The sequence below is a fragment of the Chrysochloris asiatica genome, unplaced genomic scaffold (genome assembly GCF_000296735.1).
Source record: "Chrysochloris asiatica unplaced genomic scaffold, ChrAsi1.0 scaffold00031, whole genome shotgun sequence".
Lineage (NCBI taxonomy): Eukaryota > Metazoa > Chordata > Mammalia > Afrosoricida > Chrysochloridae > Chrysochloris > Chrysochloris asiatica.
Window position 1 is genome coordinate 9359060 of NW_006408549.1, and position 20152 is coordinate 9379211.

The 20152-nt window shown below is 37.4% G+C and overlaps 1 protein-coding gene across 1 annotated transcript in view; it reads right to left on the reverse strand.

Annotated features, from left to right (window-relative positions):
* The window catches only part of TMEM67 (transmembrane protein 67), a 96071-nt gene extending 76161 nt beyond the window's left edge, over window positions 1-19910 (reverse strand). The window contains exons 1-6 of the mRNA XM_006859218.1: window positions 19632-19910; window positions 17412-17500; window positions 15780-15873; window positions 11566-11665; window positions 3625-3694; window positions 3427-3501 (exon numbers count right to left, since the gene is read on the reverse strand). Of these exons, the coding sequence (XP_006859280.1) occupies window positions 3427-3501; window positions 3625-3694; window positions 11566-11665; window positions 15780-15873; window positions 17412-17500; window positions 19632-19857 (654 nt within the window). The 5' untranslated portion in view covers window positions 19858-19910. The remainder of the gene's footprint in view (window positions 1-3426; window positions 3502-3624; window positions 3695-11565; window positions 11666-15779; window positions 15874-17411; window positions 17501-19631) is intronic.
* Window positions 19911-20152: the final 242 nt, after the last annotated feature.

Consider the following 20152-nt stretch of genomic DNA (forward strand, 5'->3'; position numbering starts at 1 on the left):
TGACTCCAGTAGCAGTTTTTCTTCCCTCAGTTGCAGCATAACATCTCTCATGTTTTTTTCAGTCATTATAGTTAACAAACAATAGACAAGGTAGCCATTTAAGATTCAAAAGATTTACTTCTCAGCTCCTTTGTTTTTTCTGTTACAAAACCCCAAACTTTCATGAGCCTGGAGCCACTGTAATGAACCCCACTTCTGACACCAAGCTACAAAACTCTAATCAAGAATCCTTCCACAGCACTCTCTACTCAAGTTGGGGTTGAAAATTCACTGCAATGGCCAAACACAACTCAGAGACAATACACATAGTTATGGGGTTTATTAGGGAAGTTAACAGGCAATATATAATCCAGGGTCAGAAAATGCTCAGGGCTCAGATGATGCAGTCAGCTGCTAATTAAATGCCCACAGGACACACAAATCCATCATAAGCCTCAGCCTGAAAACACTCAGCTTTACCTCCACAGGTCAGCAACCCTAGCTCCCCACTTAAGTTCCTGGAGGTACCACACTCTACAAGCCAGCCTCCAGCCCAAAATCACTTAACCCACTGCTCTGTCTTGTGCTCCAGTTCTTGGGTCTTACTGCTCCTCTGCCAATCCTCCAGCATCACAACTTTCTGTCCTTGGTATGAGGAGGTTCACTGAAAAAGGGATATCAGGATCCAAAGGGCAGACTACATTCCTGGCTCTTTGATGGTAGTGAGACCCCCTCTTCTGTATCGGAGATGGCTCATTCTATATCCCTCCTAGAGTTTCAAGATTTTACAATCACAATGAACTCTATTAGCATCCATAGCTGAATCATGCATTCCTATTAGTATCTTCTCCCACCTTCTCTTATCCAGACTCAACAGGGCAAAATGTTTTATTGGAGTTACAGGCTATGGATAGAAGAGACATTAAATAATTTACTACATTTTTATAGTCTCAGAGCTCCTTATACATAGATCTATTTTAGTATTATTTTACAAATGTTATAAAAGCTCTAACTCAAGCAGGCTTCAAATGTTCCCATGTGTAAAGTAAGGAACCTGGTAAGATATTAATAACGTGAATTTCTCCAGTGCTTACCATGTACAGACACTGAGGTAGATTAATTATTATTATATCCAATTTATATCAATAAAATTAAAGTTTAAAACTATTACCTAACTTTCTCAAAGGCCACAGATACAAAACAAACAACTGGCACATTCAGGATTTCAACTGTAAACTATTTAGTGCTTTTAACTATATTATATTACATTCTTTAGAGTCGTTGTTGTTGTTAGGTGCCATCAATTCGGTACCGACTCATAGCGACCTTATGCACAGCAGAACGAAACACTGCCCGATCCTGAACCAACCTCACTAGTGTTGCCACGCTTGAGCCCAATGATGCTGCCACTTGGCCAATTTATCTCGCTGGGGGTCTTCCTCTTTTTCTCTGACCCTCCACCTTACCAAACATGAGATCCTTCTCCAGCAACTGGTATCTCTTGACAATGTGTCTAAAGTATGAGAGACGAAGTTTGGCTATCCTGGCTTCCAAGAAGCACTCTGGCTGCACTTTTTCCAATACAGATCTGTTGGTTCTATGGATAGCCCAAGGCACTTTCAATATTCTCTTCCAACACCATAACTCAAAAGGATCAATTCTTCTATGGTCTTCCTTATTTACTGTCCAACTTTCAAATGCATATGAGGTTACTGAAAATACCATGGCTTGGGCCAGGTGCACCTTAGTCCTCAAGCTGACATCTTTGCTTCCCAACACTTTAAAAAGGTCTTGTGCAGGAGATTTGCCTAATGCAATATGTCGTTTGATTTCTTTACTGCTGCTTCCGTGATGTTGATAGTTGATCCAAGAAGAATGAAGTCCCTGACAACTTCAATCTTTTCTCCATTGATAGGAATGTTGTTTATTGGTCCAGTGGTGAGGATTTTTGTTTTCTTTACATTGAGATGCAATCCTATTGAAGGCTGTGCTCTTTGATCTTCATCAGTAAATATTGTAAGTCCTCTTCACTTTCAGCAAGCAAGGTTGTATCATCTGCATATGCAGGTTTTTAATGAGTCTTCCTGCAATCCTGACGCCACGTTTTTCTTCATATAACTCGGCTCCTCGGATTATCTGTTCAGCATACAGGTTGAAAAAGTATGGTGAAAGAATACAACACTGTCATACACCTTTCTTAATTTTAAACCATCCAGTGTTCTCATGTTCTGTTTGAACAACTGCCTATTGGTCCATGTACAGATTCCTCATGAGCTGAATTAAGTGTTAAAGAATACTCATACTTTGCAATATTGTCAATAGCTTGTCGTGATCCACACAATCAAAACCTTTGCATAGTCAATAAAGCACAGGTAAACATCTTTCTGATAGTCTCTGCTTTCAGCCAAGATCCACTGGACATCAGCAATGATATTCCTCATTCCATGGCCTCTTCTGAATCTGGCTTGAATCTCTGGAAGTTCTCTGTCAATGTATGCTTACAGCCATTTCTGTATTATCGTTAGTAAAACTTTACTCGCATGGGATACCAAAGGGATTGTCTGATGATTTCCGTATTCCATTGAGTCACCTCTTTGGAACAGGCACAAATACGAATCTCTTCCAATCAGTCGGCCAGACAGTTGTCTTGCAAATTTCTTGGCATAGATCAGTTAGTGGACTGAAGACCAGAACAGTTGTAGGATGATATTAAGAACATCATACATGAAGAAAGCAAAAAGTCATTAAGAAGACAAGAAAGAAGGAAAAAGTCAAAATGGATGTCAGAAGAAACACTGAAACTTGGTCTCCAGCATAGAGATGCTAAAGCAAATGGAAGAAATGAGGAGGTACAAGAACTGAAAAGAAAATTTCAAAGATCAACTCGAGAAGATAAAGACAAATATTACAACAAAATGTGCAAAGATCTGGAGTCAGAAAACTATAAAGGAAGAACACACTCAGCATTTCTCAAGCTGGGGGAACTGAAGAAAAAATTCAAGCCTCGACTTACGTTATTGAAAGATTCTCTGGGAAAATTATTAAATGATGCAGAAAGCATCAAAAGAAGATGGAAGGAATACACAGAATCACTGTACCAAAAGGAAATGGTTGATTTTCTTCTAGCTGTTTCAAGAGGTAGCATATGATCAAGAGCCAATGATACTGAACGAAGAAATCCAAGATGCACTGAAGGAATTAGGAAAGAATAAGGCACCAGGAATTGATGGAATAAAAATTGAAATCTTTCAAGAAAAAAGAATAGTGTAGTTATAAATTATAAAGCCTACTTGATGGTCATTTACATATAAATGCTTCTTATTTCAGTTCCAAACTATGTAAAGTGATTTACATATAAATGGTTCTTATTTCTGTTCCAAACTAATTACAAAAGAAAGAAATGAAGAAAGATCTTCATTGGGGGAAAAAATATTGAAACATACTCACAAGTTCTCCATAACGTGCAGTTGAAATCATGCCTGGAGGAAAATTCACTGTGCTGCTGAAACATAATCCCCCTGTCTTCATACATAAATTAAAAAAAAGAAATCAAGTCCATAAAAGGCACAATTTAATTTAAAAATAGTTTATCAAAGAAATAAAAATTAAAATAAATAAATACTGTATCAATTTAATTAGCCTTACTAAAATGTTAGGTTTTGAACATGCACAGGACCTGCTGGTATTAACAAATGTTGGATCACATCGAACACACCTGTTCAATAAAACAAAAATAATGTTTAAATATTAATTAATTTAATTTAATCCAATTTAATTAAGAATCTGTTTTCCTAAATGCTAGAGTAGAATAAGTTAATTCAGCTATATAGCTAAATAAATTAAACAAATTTAAAATATTAACACTGCTTTGAATAACTCTGTTTTATATGACTATGTTACAAGGCAAGGTATACATAAATACATTTAATCAATAATAGATTATTTTTTTAAAGGAGCCCTGGTGGTATAATGGTTAAGCACTCAACTATTATGCAAAAGATTAGCAATTTGAACACACCAGATGTTCTTGTTGTTAGGTGGTATCAAGTCTGTTCTGACTCATAGTGACTGTATGCACAGCAGAATAAATCACTGCCAGGTCTACACCAGCCTCACAATTATTATTACTTGTGAACCTAAGGTTGCTGATACTGTGTCAGTCCATCTTGTTGGAGTTCTTCCTTTTTTGATTACTCTCCACTTCAGCAACCATAATGTCTCTCTTCAGAAAGTAGTCCCTCCTGATAATGTCTGAAGTATGAAAGATAAAGTCTCGAAATTCTAGCTTCTAAGGAACACTGTGACTACATTTTCTCCAAGACAGATTTGTTGGTTCTTCTAACAGTCCATGATACTTTAATATTCTTTTCTAACACCGTAATTCAAATGCATCAATTCTTCTCTGGTCCTCTTTCCATGCATATGAAGTGATTGAAAATACCATGGCTTAGGTCAGGCACACCTTAGTCCTCAAACCGCTCTCTCTGCTCTTTAATAGTTTAAAGGGGTCTGGCCCAGATCTGCCTAATGCAATCTGTTTTTTATTTCTTCACTGCTGCTTCCATGAGTGTTGATTGTGGATCTAAGCAAAATGAAGTCTTTAGCAATTTTAATCTTTTCTCCATTTATCATGATGTTATTTATTGGTCACATTGCAAGGATTTCTGTTTTCTTTACATTGAGGTGCAATCCATACTGAAGGCTGTAGTCTTTGATTTTCATCAGTAAGTATTTTAAAGCCTTTTCACTTCCAGCAAGCATGATTGTGTCACCTGCATATTGCAGATTGTTAAATGAAACTTTCTCCATTCCTGATGCCAGGATTCATATAATCCAGCTTCTCAGGTTACTTAGTCAGCATATAGACTGAGTAAGTATGGTGAAAGCACATAACTCTGGTGCACACCTTTCCTGGCTTTAAACCATTTTCTTTTTTTTTTTTTTTTTCCTACTCATGCATAACTTTTTAAGACACAAATTACTTTTGTGAAAGATGGAATACCTAGTAAATCTATCGAAGTAATACAGCACTGCCTACTTCCAAATAGATATATATTTTCATTGCATCTGTTAAAAACCATGTCTTATGGCCTTACTATTCTTGGGATATGGAACTCTGTTTTCTTTTGTGAAATACCATAGGTATTTTAAGTCTTAACCCCAAACAGCATATTCTTAGCAGTTAGTGAGTTAAATAATTTATTTTCAATAACCTCATATGCATGCGAAAGCTGGACAGTGAATAAGGAAGATTATAGAAGAATTGATGCCTTTGAGTTATGGTGTTGGAGAATACTAAAAGTGCCACAGGCTGCCAAAAGAGCCAATAGATCTGTTTTGGAAGAAGTGCAGCCAGAGTGCTCCTTAGAGGCCAAGATGGCCAAATTTCATCTCTCATACTTTGGACATATTATCAGGAGGGACCAGTCACTGGAGAAGGAGATCGTGTTTGGTAAGGTGGAGGATCAGAGAAAAAGAGGAAGACCCCCAATGAGATGGATTGGCCAGATAGCAGCATCAATGGACTCAAGTGTGGCAACAGTAGTGAGGTTGGCCCAATATTGGGCAGTGTTTCGTTCTGCTGTGCATAAGGTCGCTATGAGTCAGCACCGAATTGATGGCACCTAACAACAACAACAACAACAATTTTTATTCAGTAGTCTTCCTAAATATTTAAGTCTCTTTGTATCATAAACCATGGCAATGGTGAGTACTACAGAGAGTATCTGCCTCCTCTTTGGGAACGATGCTTTTTTTTAAAAAAGCTTTTATTGTGAATTGAGTGATAGTTTACATGGGAGAAATCAGTGTTGCACTCATCCCATCGTATTTTGTTTCACTGCAATGATTACATGCATCATCATTCAACAGTATTTACTTCTTTTCCCTCTGGGATTTTTTTGGGGGGGTTGTTTTGTTTTGTTTTCTGATGTACACAAAAACACTCCGAAATATATAGTCATTTAAACCATCAAAGGGCACATTCTGCAAGCCTGCCTCCTGGCCACCAGCACACAGCCTTTCTCTTTCCATGAGTCTAGAGTCCTCAGCTGCTCTATCTCTCCATGTCATCATCTTTGCCTCCATCTATGATATCACTGCTTTTCTACATATAGTCCCACATTCCGCTCATGCTCTTCTCTTTTAATGGTCCTACTAGGGTCCTCTGTTCCTGGAATGTTAAGATTAACCACTCATCCCTTTATGTTACAAAACTTCTACCTTTACAGTTGTGACAGTCACTATTATGCACGGTAACAATTACTATTGCATCAAAAGAATCCTATCCCCATCTCCTTTCACCAGACCCATCTATACAATATAAAAACTAGTGGGGATTCTATCTTCCCCCTGTACACTCTGAAACTAAACACCCTCTTTAAAACCTGTACGCTAGCCACTTCATGCCTTTATAGCTCTCCCCATTTTAGGTAGCCAATGTCTAAGTTGCCCGTCCGTATCAAGCCTGTATACAAAAGGGATAGGTTTGATCCTTGATGTGAAAACTCCAGCTCTCTCAGTTGTAAACTATTCATTTTCAGCTTATTCTATCAACTGCCTCTTAGTCTATGTACAGGTTCCTCAAGAGCAAAAATATGTGTTCTGAAATACTCATTCTTTGCAATGTTATCAATAATTTGTCATGATCTACACAATCAAAAGTCTTTGCACAGTCAATAGAGCACAAGTAAACATCTCTCTGGTATTCTCAGCTTTCAACCAAGATTCATCTGATATCAGCAATGATACCATTAATTTCACATCCTCTCTGAATCGGGCCTGAATTACTGGCAGTTTCTTGTCAATTTCTTGCTGCAAGTGGTTTTTAATTACTGCAAGCAAAATTTTACTTGCTGTTATTTCAGCTTTCTTTAGAATGGTCACAGTATGACAAACTGACAGATGAGTGGAGGATTATGTCTATAAAATCCTTCAATACTGCAAGTCAAGGGTTGAATTTTTCTTCAGTTCTTGAAGTCTTAGAAATGCTGAACATATTCGTCACTTTCAGTTTTCTAACTCCAGGCTTTTTAACATTTCATTATAATACTTGACTTTGGCTTCTTCTGCTGCCCTTTGAAAATTTATGTTCAACAGTTTTATTTCCTCATTTCCTCCATTCACTTTAGCTTCTTTATGCTTAAGAGCAAGTTTCAGAGTTTCTTCTTTCATTTTGTCTTTCTGTTCTGTCTTTTTAATTACCTTTTTGTTTTCTTCATGTATAATGCCCTTGATGCCACACCACAATTCCTCTGGTCATCAGTCATTAATGTCCAATGCATCAAATCAGTTCTTGAGTTGGTCTCTAAATTCTGGTGGAATATATTTATATTCAAGGTCGTATTCTGGCACTCATGAGATTGTTTTCATTTTCTTCAGCATCAGTCTGTACAAGCATAAGAACAATTGATGGTCTGTTCCACAGACTGCCCTAGCTTTGTTTTGACTGATCATATTAAGTTTCACCATCATCTCTTCCTACTAGATGTAGTCAGCTTGATTCCTATGTATTCTATCTAGTGAAGTCCATGTGTATAGTCATCTTTTATGTTGTTTAAAAGAAGTATTTACAATGAAAAAGTATAACAAAACTCTATCGTGAATGAACTTGCGAGCTAAGCCTGACCACATTCAATAGACCCCTGTGAACTTTGGTGGAGACCTGGATAGCCGGTAGTTACAGCAAGACCCAGGGACTCCTGGGCCCAGAGGCAGTGACATGGCCACAGAGGACTAGAGCGGAGAGTGAAATGTCCAGCTGATATGAAGTGAGGGGAGATGTACAAGAACACTCATACTTGCAGATACTACCTACTTGACCTGGCTTCGATGGCTGGATGATCAGAACTAGACTAGAAGAAGAAAGAAGGTGATGGTGGTGGGGAGAGTAACCTGTTACAATTTGATGAAATTTACCTATACTTATGGATGTAGTAGCTCAAAAAAAGGGAACAAATCTTTACAGCGAGGATCACTCCCACCCCCTCAGTACATAGGGTGGACAGGGATGGGCAACTTAGACATTGGCTACCCAAAATGGGGGGCCTATAAAGGTAAGAAGTGACTGGCTTACAAACTTTCAAGAGGGAGCCTAGTTCCAAACGGGGTGGGGGAAGGTAGAATCACCACTGAATGATTTCCAATCTGTTGGGACTGGGCTGGAGAAAGGAAATAGGGATAAGACTCATGTGGTACAATAGTGACTAACTGCCATCAGGACTGACTGTGAGGATAGGAAATATAAAGGTAGATGTTTTTTGACAAAAGGAGGAAAGTGATTGATTTTGCAAGCCAGAAGTGGAGGTCCTGTATGTATATGAACATATTGGACTTGTCTGCCATGTAGCTAACTCTCAGTATATGGACATGTTGGACTCATCAGTCATGTAGCCAGCTCTCTCTGTATGAACATGTTGGACTCATGTGCCTTGTAGTTAGCCCTCTAAATATACACATGTTGGACTCATCTGTCTTGTAGCTAACTCTCATATTGGGACCATCAAATGAGAAGAATGGAGAGCAGGACCCTACCCAGAAAGGCAGTGATGCCAGAGATGGAGACAGAGAAGATGACATGGACAGATGGAGCAACTGGGAGGGAGAAGGGCTGTGTGCTGGCAGCCAGGGGGCGGGCCTGTGTAGTGTACCCTCTGGTTATTTGATGATGCATGGAGAGGAGTGTAATCATTGCAATGAAATGAAATACAATAGGATAAGTGCAAACCTGATGTTCTCCCATGTAAACCTCACAATAAAAACTTAAAAAAAAAAAAACTCTGTCATGAGATTTGCAGCTCCATCTATCACTAATGCCATATATTCTACCTAAGAATGCTTCCTCCTTGTTTCTAACTTTTGCATTTCAATCACCAATAATTATCAATGCACCTTGACTGCATGTTATATCAATTTCATACTGAAGAAGTTTTTTAATTTCATTATCAGTAGCTTTATTGGTTGGTGTGTAGATTTGAATAATAGTGTTATTAACTGATCTTCATTCTAGGCATGTGGATATTATCCCATGACCGACAGCACTGCATAGCACTGCATTTCAAGATACATCTTGAAATGCTCTTTTCGATGCTGAATGCGTTGCCATTCTTTGCCATTCCCAGCATAGTAAACCATCTCATTGTCCCATTCAGAATGCCTACTACCAGTCCATTTTATCTCACCTATAACCTGTTGCTGTGGTTTGATGCCACCGAGTTGGTACCAACCAATAGCAAGCCCATGTACAACAGAACAAAACGCTGCCCGGTCCTGCTCAATCCTCACAATGACTGTTATTTTTGAGCCCATTGCTGCCGCCACCGTGCCAATCCTCTCATTGGGTCTTCCTCTTTTTTCCAACCCTCCACATCTCCAAACATGATATCCTTCTCCAGGGACTGGTTCCTCCTGATAATATGTCCAAAGTATGAGAGATGAAGTACAGTCATTCTGGCTTCCAAGGAGCATTCTGGCTGTACTTCTTCCAACAAGATTGGTTTGTTCTTTTGGCAGTCCACAGTACTTTTAATATATTCCTCCAAAACCGTAACTCAAATGCGTCAATTCTTCTATGGTCTTCCTTATTCACTGTCCAATATACCTGGCTAGGTATGCCTGTTAGTCCTCAAACTGGCATCTTTGCTCTTCAACACTTTAAAGAGGTCTTGTGCAGCAGATGTAAACATTCGGTCTGGTACACAGTAGTAAATGCACAATAAATGTTAACTATTCTACTGAATCTCTGGATGGTTCAAATGGAAAGTGCATTTGGATGTTAACCAAAAAGTGGGAGTTTCATGTCTACGTAGATGAGTTTCAGAAGGCCTAGCAATCTGCTTCTGAAAAAAAGAAGCAATCATTAAAACCCTATCAAGCAAAACTGTACTCTGACACACAAGTGGTTTCTATAAATCAACTTCAACAGCAACTAGTTTTTCACTGGTCATGTAACGTAAGATATATAAAATACAGTATCAAAGTAAATATGCTATATGTTATTAAGCGCCATCAAGTCAGTTACAACTCAGAGCAAACTCATATAGAGTTTCCATGGAATAGCTGATGGGGTTTGAGTCACCAAATTTGAAGTTAGCTGTCCAGTGTTTATCCTAAAGCACCAAACCAAGACTCCAAGTATGCTATATAGAAGTTATATCTCCTACATATTACTTTTTACAGAAAATATAAAAATTATATAGTAACCAAGAATGTTGTTGTTAAGTGCCATCAAGTCAGTACAGACCCACAGTGACCCTATGTAGGATTTCTGAGGAGCAGTTGGTGAGCTTGAATCGCCAACCTTGCAGTTCAAACTGACTTTGCTGTCCAGGGCGTTAACCCACAGTGCCACCCCAGTAACCAAAACTTGTCACCATTTATTTACCGAGCACTACCTATGCTTAGAACTTTACAAATATATTTTTTAGTCAATCATAGCCTCATCCACTGCTATCCAGTTGATTCAAACTTACAGGCTCCCTCTAGGATAGTAGAACTGCTTTATAGGGGATTCCCAGGTTATAATCTTTTGGGTGTTAGAGAATAATACTTAAAGTACCGTGGACTACAAGAAAAACAAACACATCTGTGTTAGATGCATTATAGCCAAAATGTTCCTTAGAAGCCAGATGGTCAGATTTCGTCTCTCATACTTCAGACATATTATCAGGAAGGACCAGTGTTTGGAGAATGACATCATGCTTCGTAAAGTAGAGGGTCAAAGAAAAAGAGGAAGACCCTCAACAAGAGGGACGGGCACAGTGGCAGTAACAAGAGTCTCAAGCATAGCAATGACTGTGAGATTGGCAGTGTTTCCTTCTATTGTGCATAATGTCACTATGCGTCGGTACGGACTCAACAGCACCTAACAACAATTTTTATGGAAGCAGACTGACACATCTTTCTCCAGTGAAGCAGCTGGTGGGTTTGAATCACTGGTCTCTCGGTTAGCAGCAAAGCATTTATCCACTACAGTACCAGGACTCCAGAGGTAGGGGTTATATCCCCACTATAAACACAAGGAGACCCCAACTTACTGAGTTATCCAAGGTCAAACAATTAATTAAAAACTTAGTCAAATTTGAACCCTATTCTGTCTTATGCTCTGGGCCTGTTTCCTATGGTGTGGTGCTGTGGGCTAATGCATCAGACTGCAAAGTCATTTGAACTGCAAGGTCACCAGATGCTCCTTGGAAACCCTATACAGGGTTGCTATGGGTCGGAACGACTCAATGGAGCTTAACAACAACAACAGCAACACTGTGCACTTCAATGTGTCCCTGTGTGGAACAAGTAACATACCTGATGGTGGTGGTGGTAGTTGTGTGCCATGGAGCCAATTCTGACTAATAGCAACTTTGTATAGAGTTTCCAAGGCTGTAAATCTTTATTGGAGTAGAAAGCTTCATCTTTCTCTGGAGGAACAACTGGTAGTTTCAAACTGTTGACCCTGAGGTTAGCAGCCCAATCGTAACCACTATGCTATCAGAGCTCCTGACAACTGATAAGCAATACTTTATTTTAAAAAGTAAAGATTCTACAAAAATATAAGATGATATAAATGAAGCCACCTCTCGCCACACTGCTTACCTGTTTCCTAAAGCATTTGCTATTGTAAAAGAGTTTTCATTCCCATCACAGAGCTCACAAGTTGCTTCAGACAACAATGTTCCATTAATATCTCTTTCAACTAAAGAATTTAGAAACAAAATGAAGATGAAGAACCTCATAGTCATAATATAAGCTCCTATATACTTACAAAATGTTTACTACAACCCACTTGTAAGTATTATTCTAAATAATTTTTTGTAAATGTATTTACATAAAACATATGTCAATCACCTCCAAAATGAATTGTAGACAACTGGAGTCCTTCCCCTTTAATTTCACTTCTTATAATCTTAAGGAAATAATCATTAATTATAAGAAATCAGTATAAGAAAAATAACTGCCTTACTTAAAAGAAATACAAGTTAAAACAAGATGCCATTTCTGTGTGTCAAATCAGAAAAAATTACAAAATTTGATTATGCAAGGAAGCAAGTACTTAAGGCTGCTGACAAAGTTTGTTTAACAACGTGGAGGACTTCTGGTAGTTTCTATAAAACCTAAAATTCACAAACCCTACAACATACAATTTCATTTGTAGGTACAGAAAAACACACATTCGTACAGGGAAGGCAGGTACACGGATATGCATAGTGAAGCACTATTTCTTCAAAATCAACCTTAATTCTAAATAGCAGAATGGTGGTGTCGCCATGCTATGAAAAGAATACTCTTTTTCAGATTAAAAATAAAGCTCTAGTGGCACAGTGGTTAAGGTACTCAGATACCAACTGAAAAGTTGGCAGTTCAAATCTGTCAGTCACTATATGGAAGAAAGATATGGCAGTCTGCTTCCATAAAGATTTACAGTATTTCTTTCTACTCTCAGTCCTATCAACTCAATGGCAAAGAGTTAGGGATTTGGGGGGATTTTTTTTGGTTTTAGAATAAAAAGAACAAGGTAGATTTAGAGATGACAATATACTGGTTTTTAGGCTAAAAAAAGTCAAGTTATTTTTATTTTATAATCAAACATTTATTTTATGTCCAAACATTTTTTCCTCTGTAACTTTACTCATGGGTTTTGTACATTTTAAAATTGGTTTATCTTGTTCCTATTTATTTAAAATACAACCCACTTGTTGAGTCAGTTCCAAGTTGTGATGATCCATGTGTCAGAGTAGAATTGCATCTACAAGGATTTGTACTTAGAATTGTACTTATACCTCTGTTGCAAAATACATTTATCTGTTACTGAGGTTTTTTCCCCTTTGGAATTGTCAATGATTTCTTTTTTGTAATGTTCCATTTAAAATTTTTATTTAGTCCTGCTTACCAATTTATCATTCTATATCTTTTTTTTTTGCCATACTTAGACTTATTTTATAGCAAAATTATAAAAAATTTTCATATGTTTTCATAAGGACTTACATGGATTCCATTTAAATGTTTTATTCACTTGCCATTTATTTGTCTTTAAGGAATAAGGCAGAAATCCAATTTAGTTATTTCTTTTCCCCAAACTACTTAATAATCAGGCTTCCCCTCAATGGTACGAAATTTCATTTTTATCATATATCAGATTCCCATATGGGCTACATCTATTTTTGATTCTCTACTTCTAAGTTCCATTAATCAGTACATGTGTCTATGTGTCAGCCACAGATGTTATTACAGTAGCTTTTCCTGTCCAGTTGGCAAACTGGCTCTGACTCATGGTGGTCTCATATGTATCAGAGCAGAACTGAGCTCCACAGCATTTTCAGTGACCGATTTTTTCAGAAGTAGATCTTTAAGACTTTCTTCTGAAGGACCTCTGAGGAGACTCAAACTCTCAGCCTTTTGGTTAGCACTCAAGCACATTAACTGACTACTCTAGTAACAGAGGTTCTAGTAGCTTTATAATATGCTTCATCCCTGGCAGGGCAGTTTTCCAGGCTTTTCATATATTTTTTCAAATAACTTTTAGAATCAGTTTTAATAGTCTCCAAAACAAATGTACACATAAACAAAATTCTAGAATTCATTGTTCTTGTTGTTGTTGTTAAGTGCCGTCAAGTCGTTTTTGACCCATAGTGACTGTGTATAGCGTTTCCAAAAAGCAGCTGGTGAGCTTGAACCTCCAACCAAAGTTGGTTCAAACCAGCTTTGCAGTCCAGCGCATTAACTCACAACACCACACTAGAACTCCGTAGAATTCATTAGCATCACTCTAAATTCATAAGACTCCTAATGGCACAATGGTTTAAAGACGTGGCTACTAACAAAAAGGTCAGCAGTTCAAATCTACCAGACGTTCCACAGGAAAAAAGATCTGGTGATCTGCTTCTGTAAAGATTGTTGTTGTTATATTGTTAAGTACCACTGAGTCAGTTTTGACTCATAAAGAACCTGTATAGTTTCTAAGGAGTGGCTGGTATGTTTGAACCACTGACCTTGCAGCCAATAGTCTAGTGTTTATCCTACAGCATCACACCAGGACTCCTTTGTAAAGATTACAATCTAGGAAATCATCTGAGACAGTTCTACTTTTGATGGCATAAAACAACTAATTTATAAACTAGCATGGGAAAGCTGGAGAGCACTGTGGCTCTGTAAGATAATCACTGGACTGCGGATCACCAGGTTGGTGGTTCAAGCCCACCATCTGCTCCATGGGAGAAAGAGGAGGCTTTCTCCTCCCTCAAAGATGTACAGTCTTAGTTGTTGTTGTTATGTGCCATGGAGTTGGTTCCAACTCATAGCGACCCTTATACAGTGTTTCCAAGGCTGTATATCTTTATGGGAGCAGAAAGCCTCATCTTTCTCTCGCGGAACAGCTGGTAGTTTCGAACTGCTGACCTTGCGGTTCACAGCCTGATTCTTAACTACTATGCTACCAGAGCTCCTTACTGAGACTACCCTATAAAGGGTTGCTATGAATCAGAACCAACTTGAAGGCTCTTAACAACAATGGGAAAGCTGAGGGCTTTGGGGGTTCAGTGGCAGAAGTGGACCCAGGTTTGATCTAACCAATGCACGACACACAGAGCCATCATTCATCTTTCAGTGGAAACTTAAGTGTTATCATGCTGAACAGGTTTCAGTGAAACTTCACACTAAGACAGATTAGGAAGAAAGATCTGATGATTTACTTCTGAAAAGCAAGCAAAGAAAACCCCATGGATCAATGAATCATGGGAATGGTGGAAGTCCAGATAGTGCTGAGTCTCACTGTATATGGTATCACCATGAATCAGGGTGGACACAACGGTAGCTAACAACACTAGGAGAACAGACATTTTTATGATATTTAATTTTCTCCTCCAAGAGTGAGGTATATATTTTCATTTACTAACGACTATCTTTGTGCCCCCTGAGGAGGTTTAATTTTTCTTATACATTTCTTCTTTGTTGCTACTGATGAGTTCTGTTCTTCCATCATAGTTTCTAAATTGCTATTGCACATAGGAAGGCTACTTTTTAGAAATATTAAGTTTGTATCTATGAACCATTACTATTTGTAATAATTTTTAGTGACTGCCTTGGGTGTTCTAAATATAATATCAAATCATCTATAAATAATGGATTTTACCTTCTTCTTTCCAATAGTCAACTATTTCTTTCTTTCTCTGACATTAACAGGATCCAGACATTAATAGGAATGCTCATCACTTTCCCTATGAAACATCATGTTGGTTTTTGAGTTCAGACATACATATTTTATCAGGTTAACATGTTAAGGAAATACTCATCTAATCCTCTATTGTTGTTGTTAAGTACCTGTGAATAGGCTCTGACTAATAGCAACCTGTATACAGTTTCAGACTAATGGCGGGTGGGTTTGTACTATTGACATTGCAACTAGCTTATCCTACAGTCCCAAACCAGGACCCAATCCTCTATTATTAAGATTTTTGTTCTTATCAGCAGGGTTTTTCATTCTCCTCTCAATGCCTGCTGATATGTTAAAAACAAAAAACAAACAAACTGCCATTGAGTAGATTTCATCTCACAGTAAGGTTTCTGAGGCTGTAAAGCTTTACAGAAGCAGAAAACTTTATATTTATTCCTTGAAGCATATGGTGGGTTTGAACTGCCTACCTTGCAATTAGCAGTCCAGGACTTAGCCTACAGCACCAAAACATCATTAAATTTTGGAGAACTATAACTTTTTAAAATATTGTTATATAATCACCAAGCAATTTCAATTAATGTCCATATCAAAACAAACACAACTGAAGATCATCACGAATATTGCTTACACTATTTCTTACCTAAAATTTGACCAGGCGGACAGTGGCATTTCCCTTCAGCACTTACAGCACCAGGGCAAGAAATACAGTTCCAGCCATCTTCAGTAACGCCTTTCTAGATTAATTAATTTTTTAAAAATTCTTTTTTAACTTTCTCTTAAATTGAACATGTAACTTCACAAAGCAGTAAGAGTGAATGAACAATTTAGACTCAAATAAATCATACATGTACAAGCCACATATAAATTCCAGATAGTTAACTTATGCTTATATTTTAAATTACGATATGCATTACTACTATGTACTGATTACTATTAAAAGATCAATTCTGAATAACAGTTCTTTTTCTTCATTATTTTCCATTCAAATAAATCTTTACTCTTATAATTCATCATTCAATTTTTTCTGCTTAAAAAGACTAAACACAATAAAATTCAAATGGATTTAATCAATGATTAGCCAGTAGTATAGCCTTATCTATTATGAATACTGCAATTCTTTAAAATTCAGATACATTTTAAATGTTAATGTATGGATTCAAAGTGTGAACATTTTATGATATAACTAAACAAAGTTGTTCAAAATTAATTTATGAGAATATAGCCTTATATCTATTAGCAGTTTATACTAATAAAGTTCTCTGATAAAATATGGCATAATTTGAAATTGGGCCCATTGTGAAAAATCCAGGGCAAAATATGATAATTATATTACAAACATAAATATAATCAAAATTAATAGAGAACACTGGCAAAACAAAATAAAGCCACCAATTGTTTTAAATTTTGTTGTAAAATCAGGATAGATCAACAAACATTCATGTATTTTACAGTCTGCTTATAAAGAACTACTTAAAATAATGACAGCTTAATGACACCACTGAAAAATAAATCTGGTCTGGCAAAATTTCAAACCAGCGGCTTTTTATCACTGATAACTCAGCTAGCATCAGTACTTCCAAAATATTCACTTACTCCTATTTATTTTATTAGAAAATACATTTTTATTATTACACAGAATAAGAACTGATTTACTAATTTCCCAAGAATTACAATAAAATTACTAACAAACATCAACAGACATTAAACTATTGATGCAACTGGTATTTCATAAACTTATTACAGTGAGTCAAAGATATTTCTGTCTGTATCAACCAAAACATGTAACCCTCCACCAAACTACTAACATATGAAAAACTTTATAGGAGCTTCTATGTATATGTACCATTCATCTATTTATTTTTATAAATGAGCCATTACATGAAGGAATATAAAGAAACACTTTGTTATTGCTTAGACTTCAGATTTAAAAGTAAGTACACTTCGGTTTTTTCTCCAAGTTTGCATAAGTGCACTGATGTACCAAAATTGATTCTAGTAAAAATAGCTCAATATTATGAAAGTTTGTGGGAAAATAAACCACCCATAAATCAGACTCAGAGTGACCTTATATTATACAGTGTTTCAGACACCATCAAACTTACTAAAGCAAATAGCCTCATGTTTCTCCCTCAGTTTCTCTAACTGCCAATCCTGTAGCTAGCAGCCAAATGTTTAGAAAATATTAAATATTAATGTGTAATTTTAAAAAGTAAAGATATTTAATTTACTACTTTTTTCACAGTAAGATTATTTTTAAAAATATATTCCATACCATGTGTTCTGGGCACTTTTTACAATTAATGGCAGATCCTCCATTATTAGAAATCATCTGAAATCCTGGTAAACACACACATGAAGTTCCTAGAAGAAAAAGAGCCAATTTTGCCTTTGGTAAATAAAAATAAAACTCCAAGATAGGGAACTTTTAATAATTCTTAAAATCTTGAGAAGCAGTAAAGTGATTAAGAGCAAGATTCTCACACAATACTGTCTGGGTGCAAATCCAGAATCATACTCCTTAGGTTCCAATTTTGGTTCTGCTACTTAGCAAGTTATTCAACTTCTCAGAGCCTCAGCTTCTTTTTTTTAATAAAGTGGGGGTAATAATACAGTTTGTCTGACACACAGGAAGTACACCTACTCTTCATTTACAGACTAGCTCCTTATCCAACATTTACATTTACGAAAATAGTTAAAAATCTCCTATCCAAATATTTTGTGCACTAACAACTTATGAAGGGTGTTCAAAAGTTTGTGGAAAAACTGAATTAAAAGAAAATGGAATTTTACTATGAACTTTTTGAAACCCCCTCCTACATCTGGCAGTAATGACCACCAAGGTGTGAGGTGAGAGAAATGCTGGCTGTGAAGATTAAAAGTCATGTGTCAACTTGGCTGGGCCATGATTCTCAAAGGTGTGGCAGTTACATAATATATAAAATGAAAGTTAGCAGTTATATATTGAAGTAGTATCCTCCATTTTGTAATCTGATGTAGTCATCCTCCATTTGTGCAAAATGACCTGGTCTCTGGAACGTAACTATATGATTCCAAATAAATGAGGATTGAGTATGTTATGTTGGTACCATTTTTAGTGCAAGCATAACACTGTATTACTAAAATTAATAAACTATTGATAAGCTGCTGAGGTATATATCACTCAAACTTTCATGGGGCTTCAAAATGAGTTCATGGAAAAATCCCATTATCTTTTAAATCTATTTGTCCATGAACTTTTTAAACTTCCTTTGTACACAACTTTTGATTAATTCAAATTTAGTTTATCAGAACAAAACCTAATTATTCAGAGTGTGGTGCTGTGGGTTAATGCACCAGACTGCAAAGCCATTTGAACTGCAAAGTTGGTGGTTCAAGCTCACCAGCTGCTCGGCGGAAACCTTATACAGGGTTGCTATGGGTTGGAACCGACTCAATGGCACATAACAACCATGATTTAAATCTGTCACTATTTCCCTCTGCTTGGGCATACAGTAAACATTATAAGATAATCACTATCCCTTGCTAGTATGGTAAGAACAGTGTTTATAAGTAGATGGTAAGTAGCTATAAAACCTGTAGGAGTCTACTATATTGTGCCCTGCACACAATATCTGGATTTGTAATTATAAAACTAATACCTTACACTTAGGAGTCTCTGAAATGTTTTCTCATTCATTTCACTGCCTGAGCAGCCTGACCTAATCTATCAAACTTGATGATTAGGTCATGGGTGACCAAATCAGGATTTAAATCATCTTAGAATTTAGAAGATGAGAAACTATTCATAGCAGTTTCAGTGAGAAAAGGATGAAAGGATGGCCATTTCAAGAGAATTTGGGGTTTTTTTTAGTTTAACTTAAAATGACTTTAAGAGTGAACAGATTCAACAATAGAAAGAGCAAAATACTAAGGAAATTTATATTAGGGACACACTGTATAGTGAACACATATATATTGTTCAAGACTAAAGGCAAAGACACACCAGTTTTCCCACTTTCCAATTTAGGTAAACACAAAAGACATTACAAACTCCTTTGGGCTTTAATTTCCTTACCTGTAAAACAGAATATTGGATCTTTTCATGATTACTGGTCTCTTCCAGTTCTAAATTACTGGGATTTGAAAAGCAAGATAAAGGGTTTTCAAAGTTTACAAGTGTTATTGCATACCCTTCCCAATCTTTCTAGTCATCTGCCACTCTGCATCTCAGATTACAAGGCCTTTTCTTCTCTTTAAGCAGCTTTCCAGGTGTTGCCCTCAGGACCCTCCTGAGTGGAGTTGGGGGCTGGGGCTGAGAAATGAATTATTGATGACCGCTCACGGGAGAACGGACTTGGGGTTGCCTAGGTTCATTAGTACAAAACGCAATCCTCTAAAGTAACTTCCCTCAGGCAGTTTACTTTTCTGAAACATCCCTACAACAGATGAAAATGCTTTTCGGCGATACCAGGGGTATCACCTAGGAGCGTTACTTTATGCCAGGCCGTCTCACCTTGGGCGTCCTGCCTCTGGTTGGCGCCACACGGGACACAGGAGAGCGCGGAGATATCAAAGTACTGGTTATGGCCGCACGAATCCGGCTGCCGGAAAGGTAAAGAGAAGGTCTGGGCTTGTGAGACTCGAGGTAGGGCAAACATAAGTACAGCCATCACAGCAGCTGCGGACAAAGCAGACCATGCCGCCATGGTCTCCCCTACTGCACAGCCTCTCGTCGTCATGGTGCCGACGCCAGAAGCCGCCCAGTCCCCGTCGCCCCATCAGCCTCCGCGGCAATTCCACCAAGTTTATTGGAGTATTTCGCAGCACCACCCACCCACCTATCCATGCTCGATTCCTGTGTAGGCCTGGCAGACCTGGTTGCTAGGTTACCATACCCGGGAGAAACTTGCTAGTCTTGGAAACGGTAGGTTAGCAGGAGAGGCTGTTAAAAAGTGTGCTTCAAAGTCTGCGACTGGATTCCTTATTATTGTTGTTAGTTCCCATCGAGTCGGTACCGACTCATAGCGACCTTTT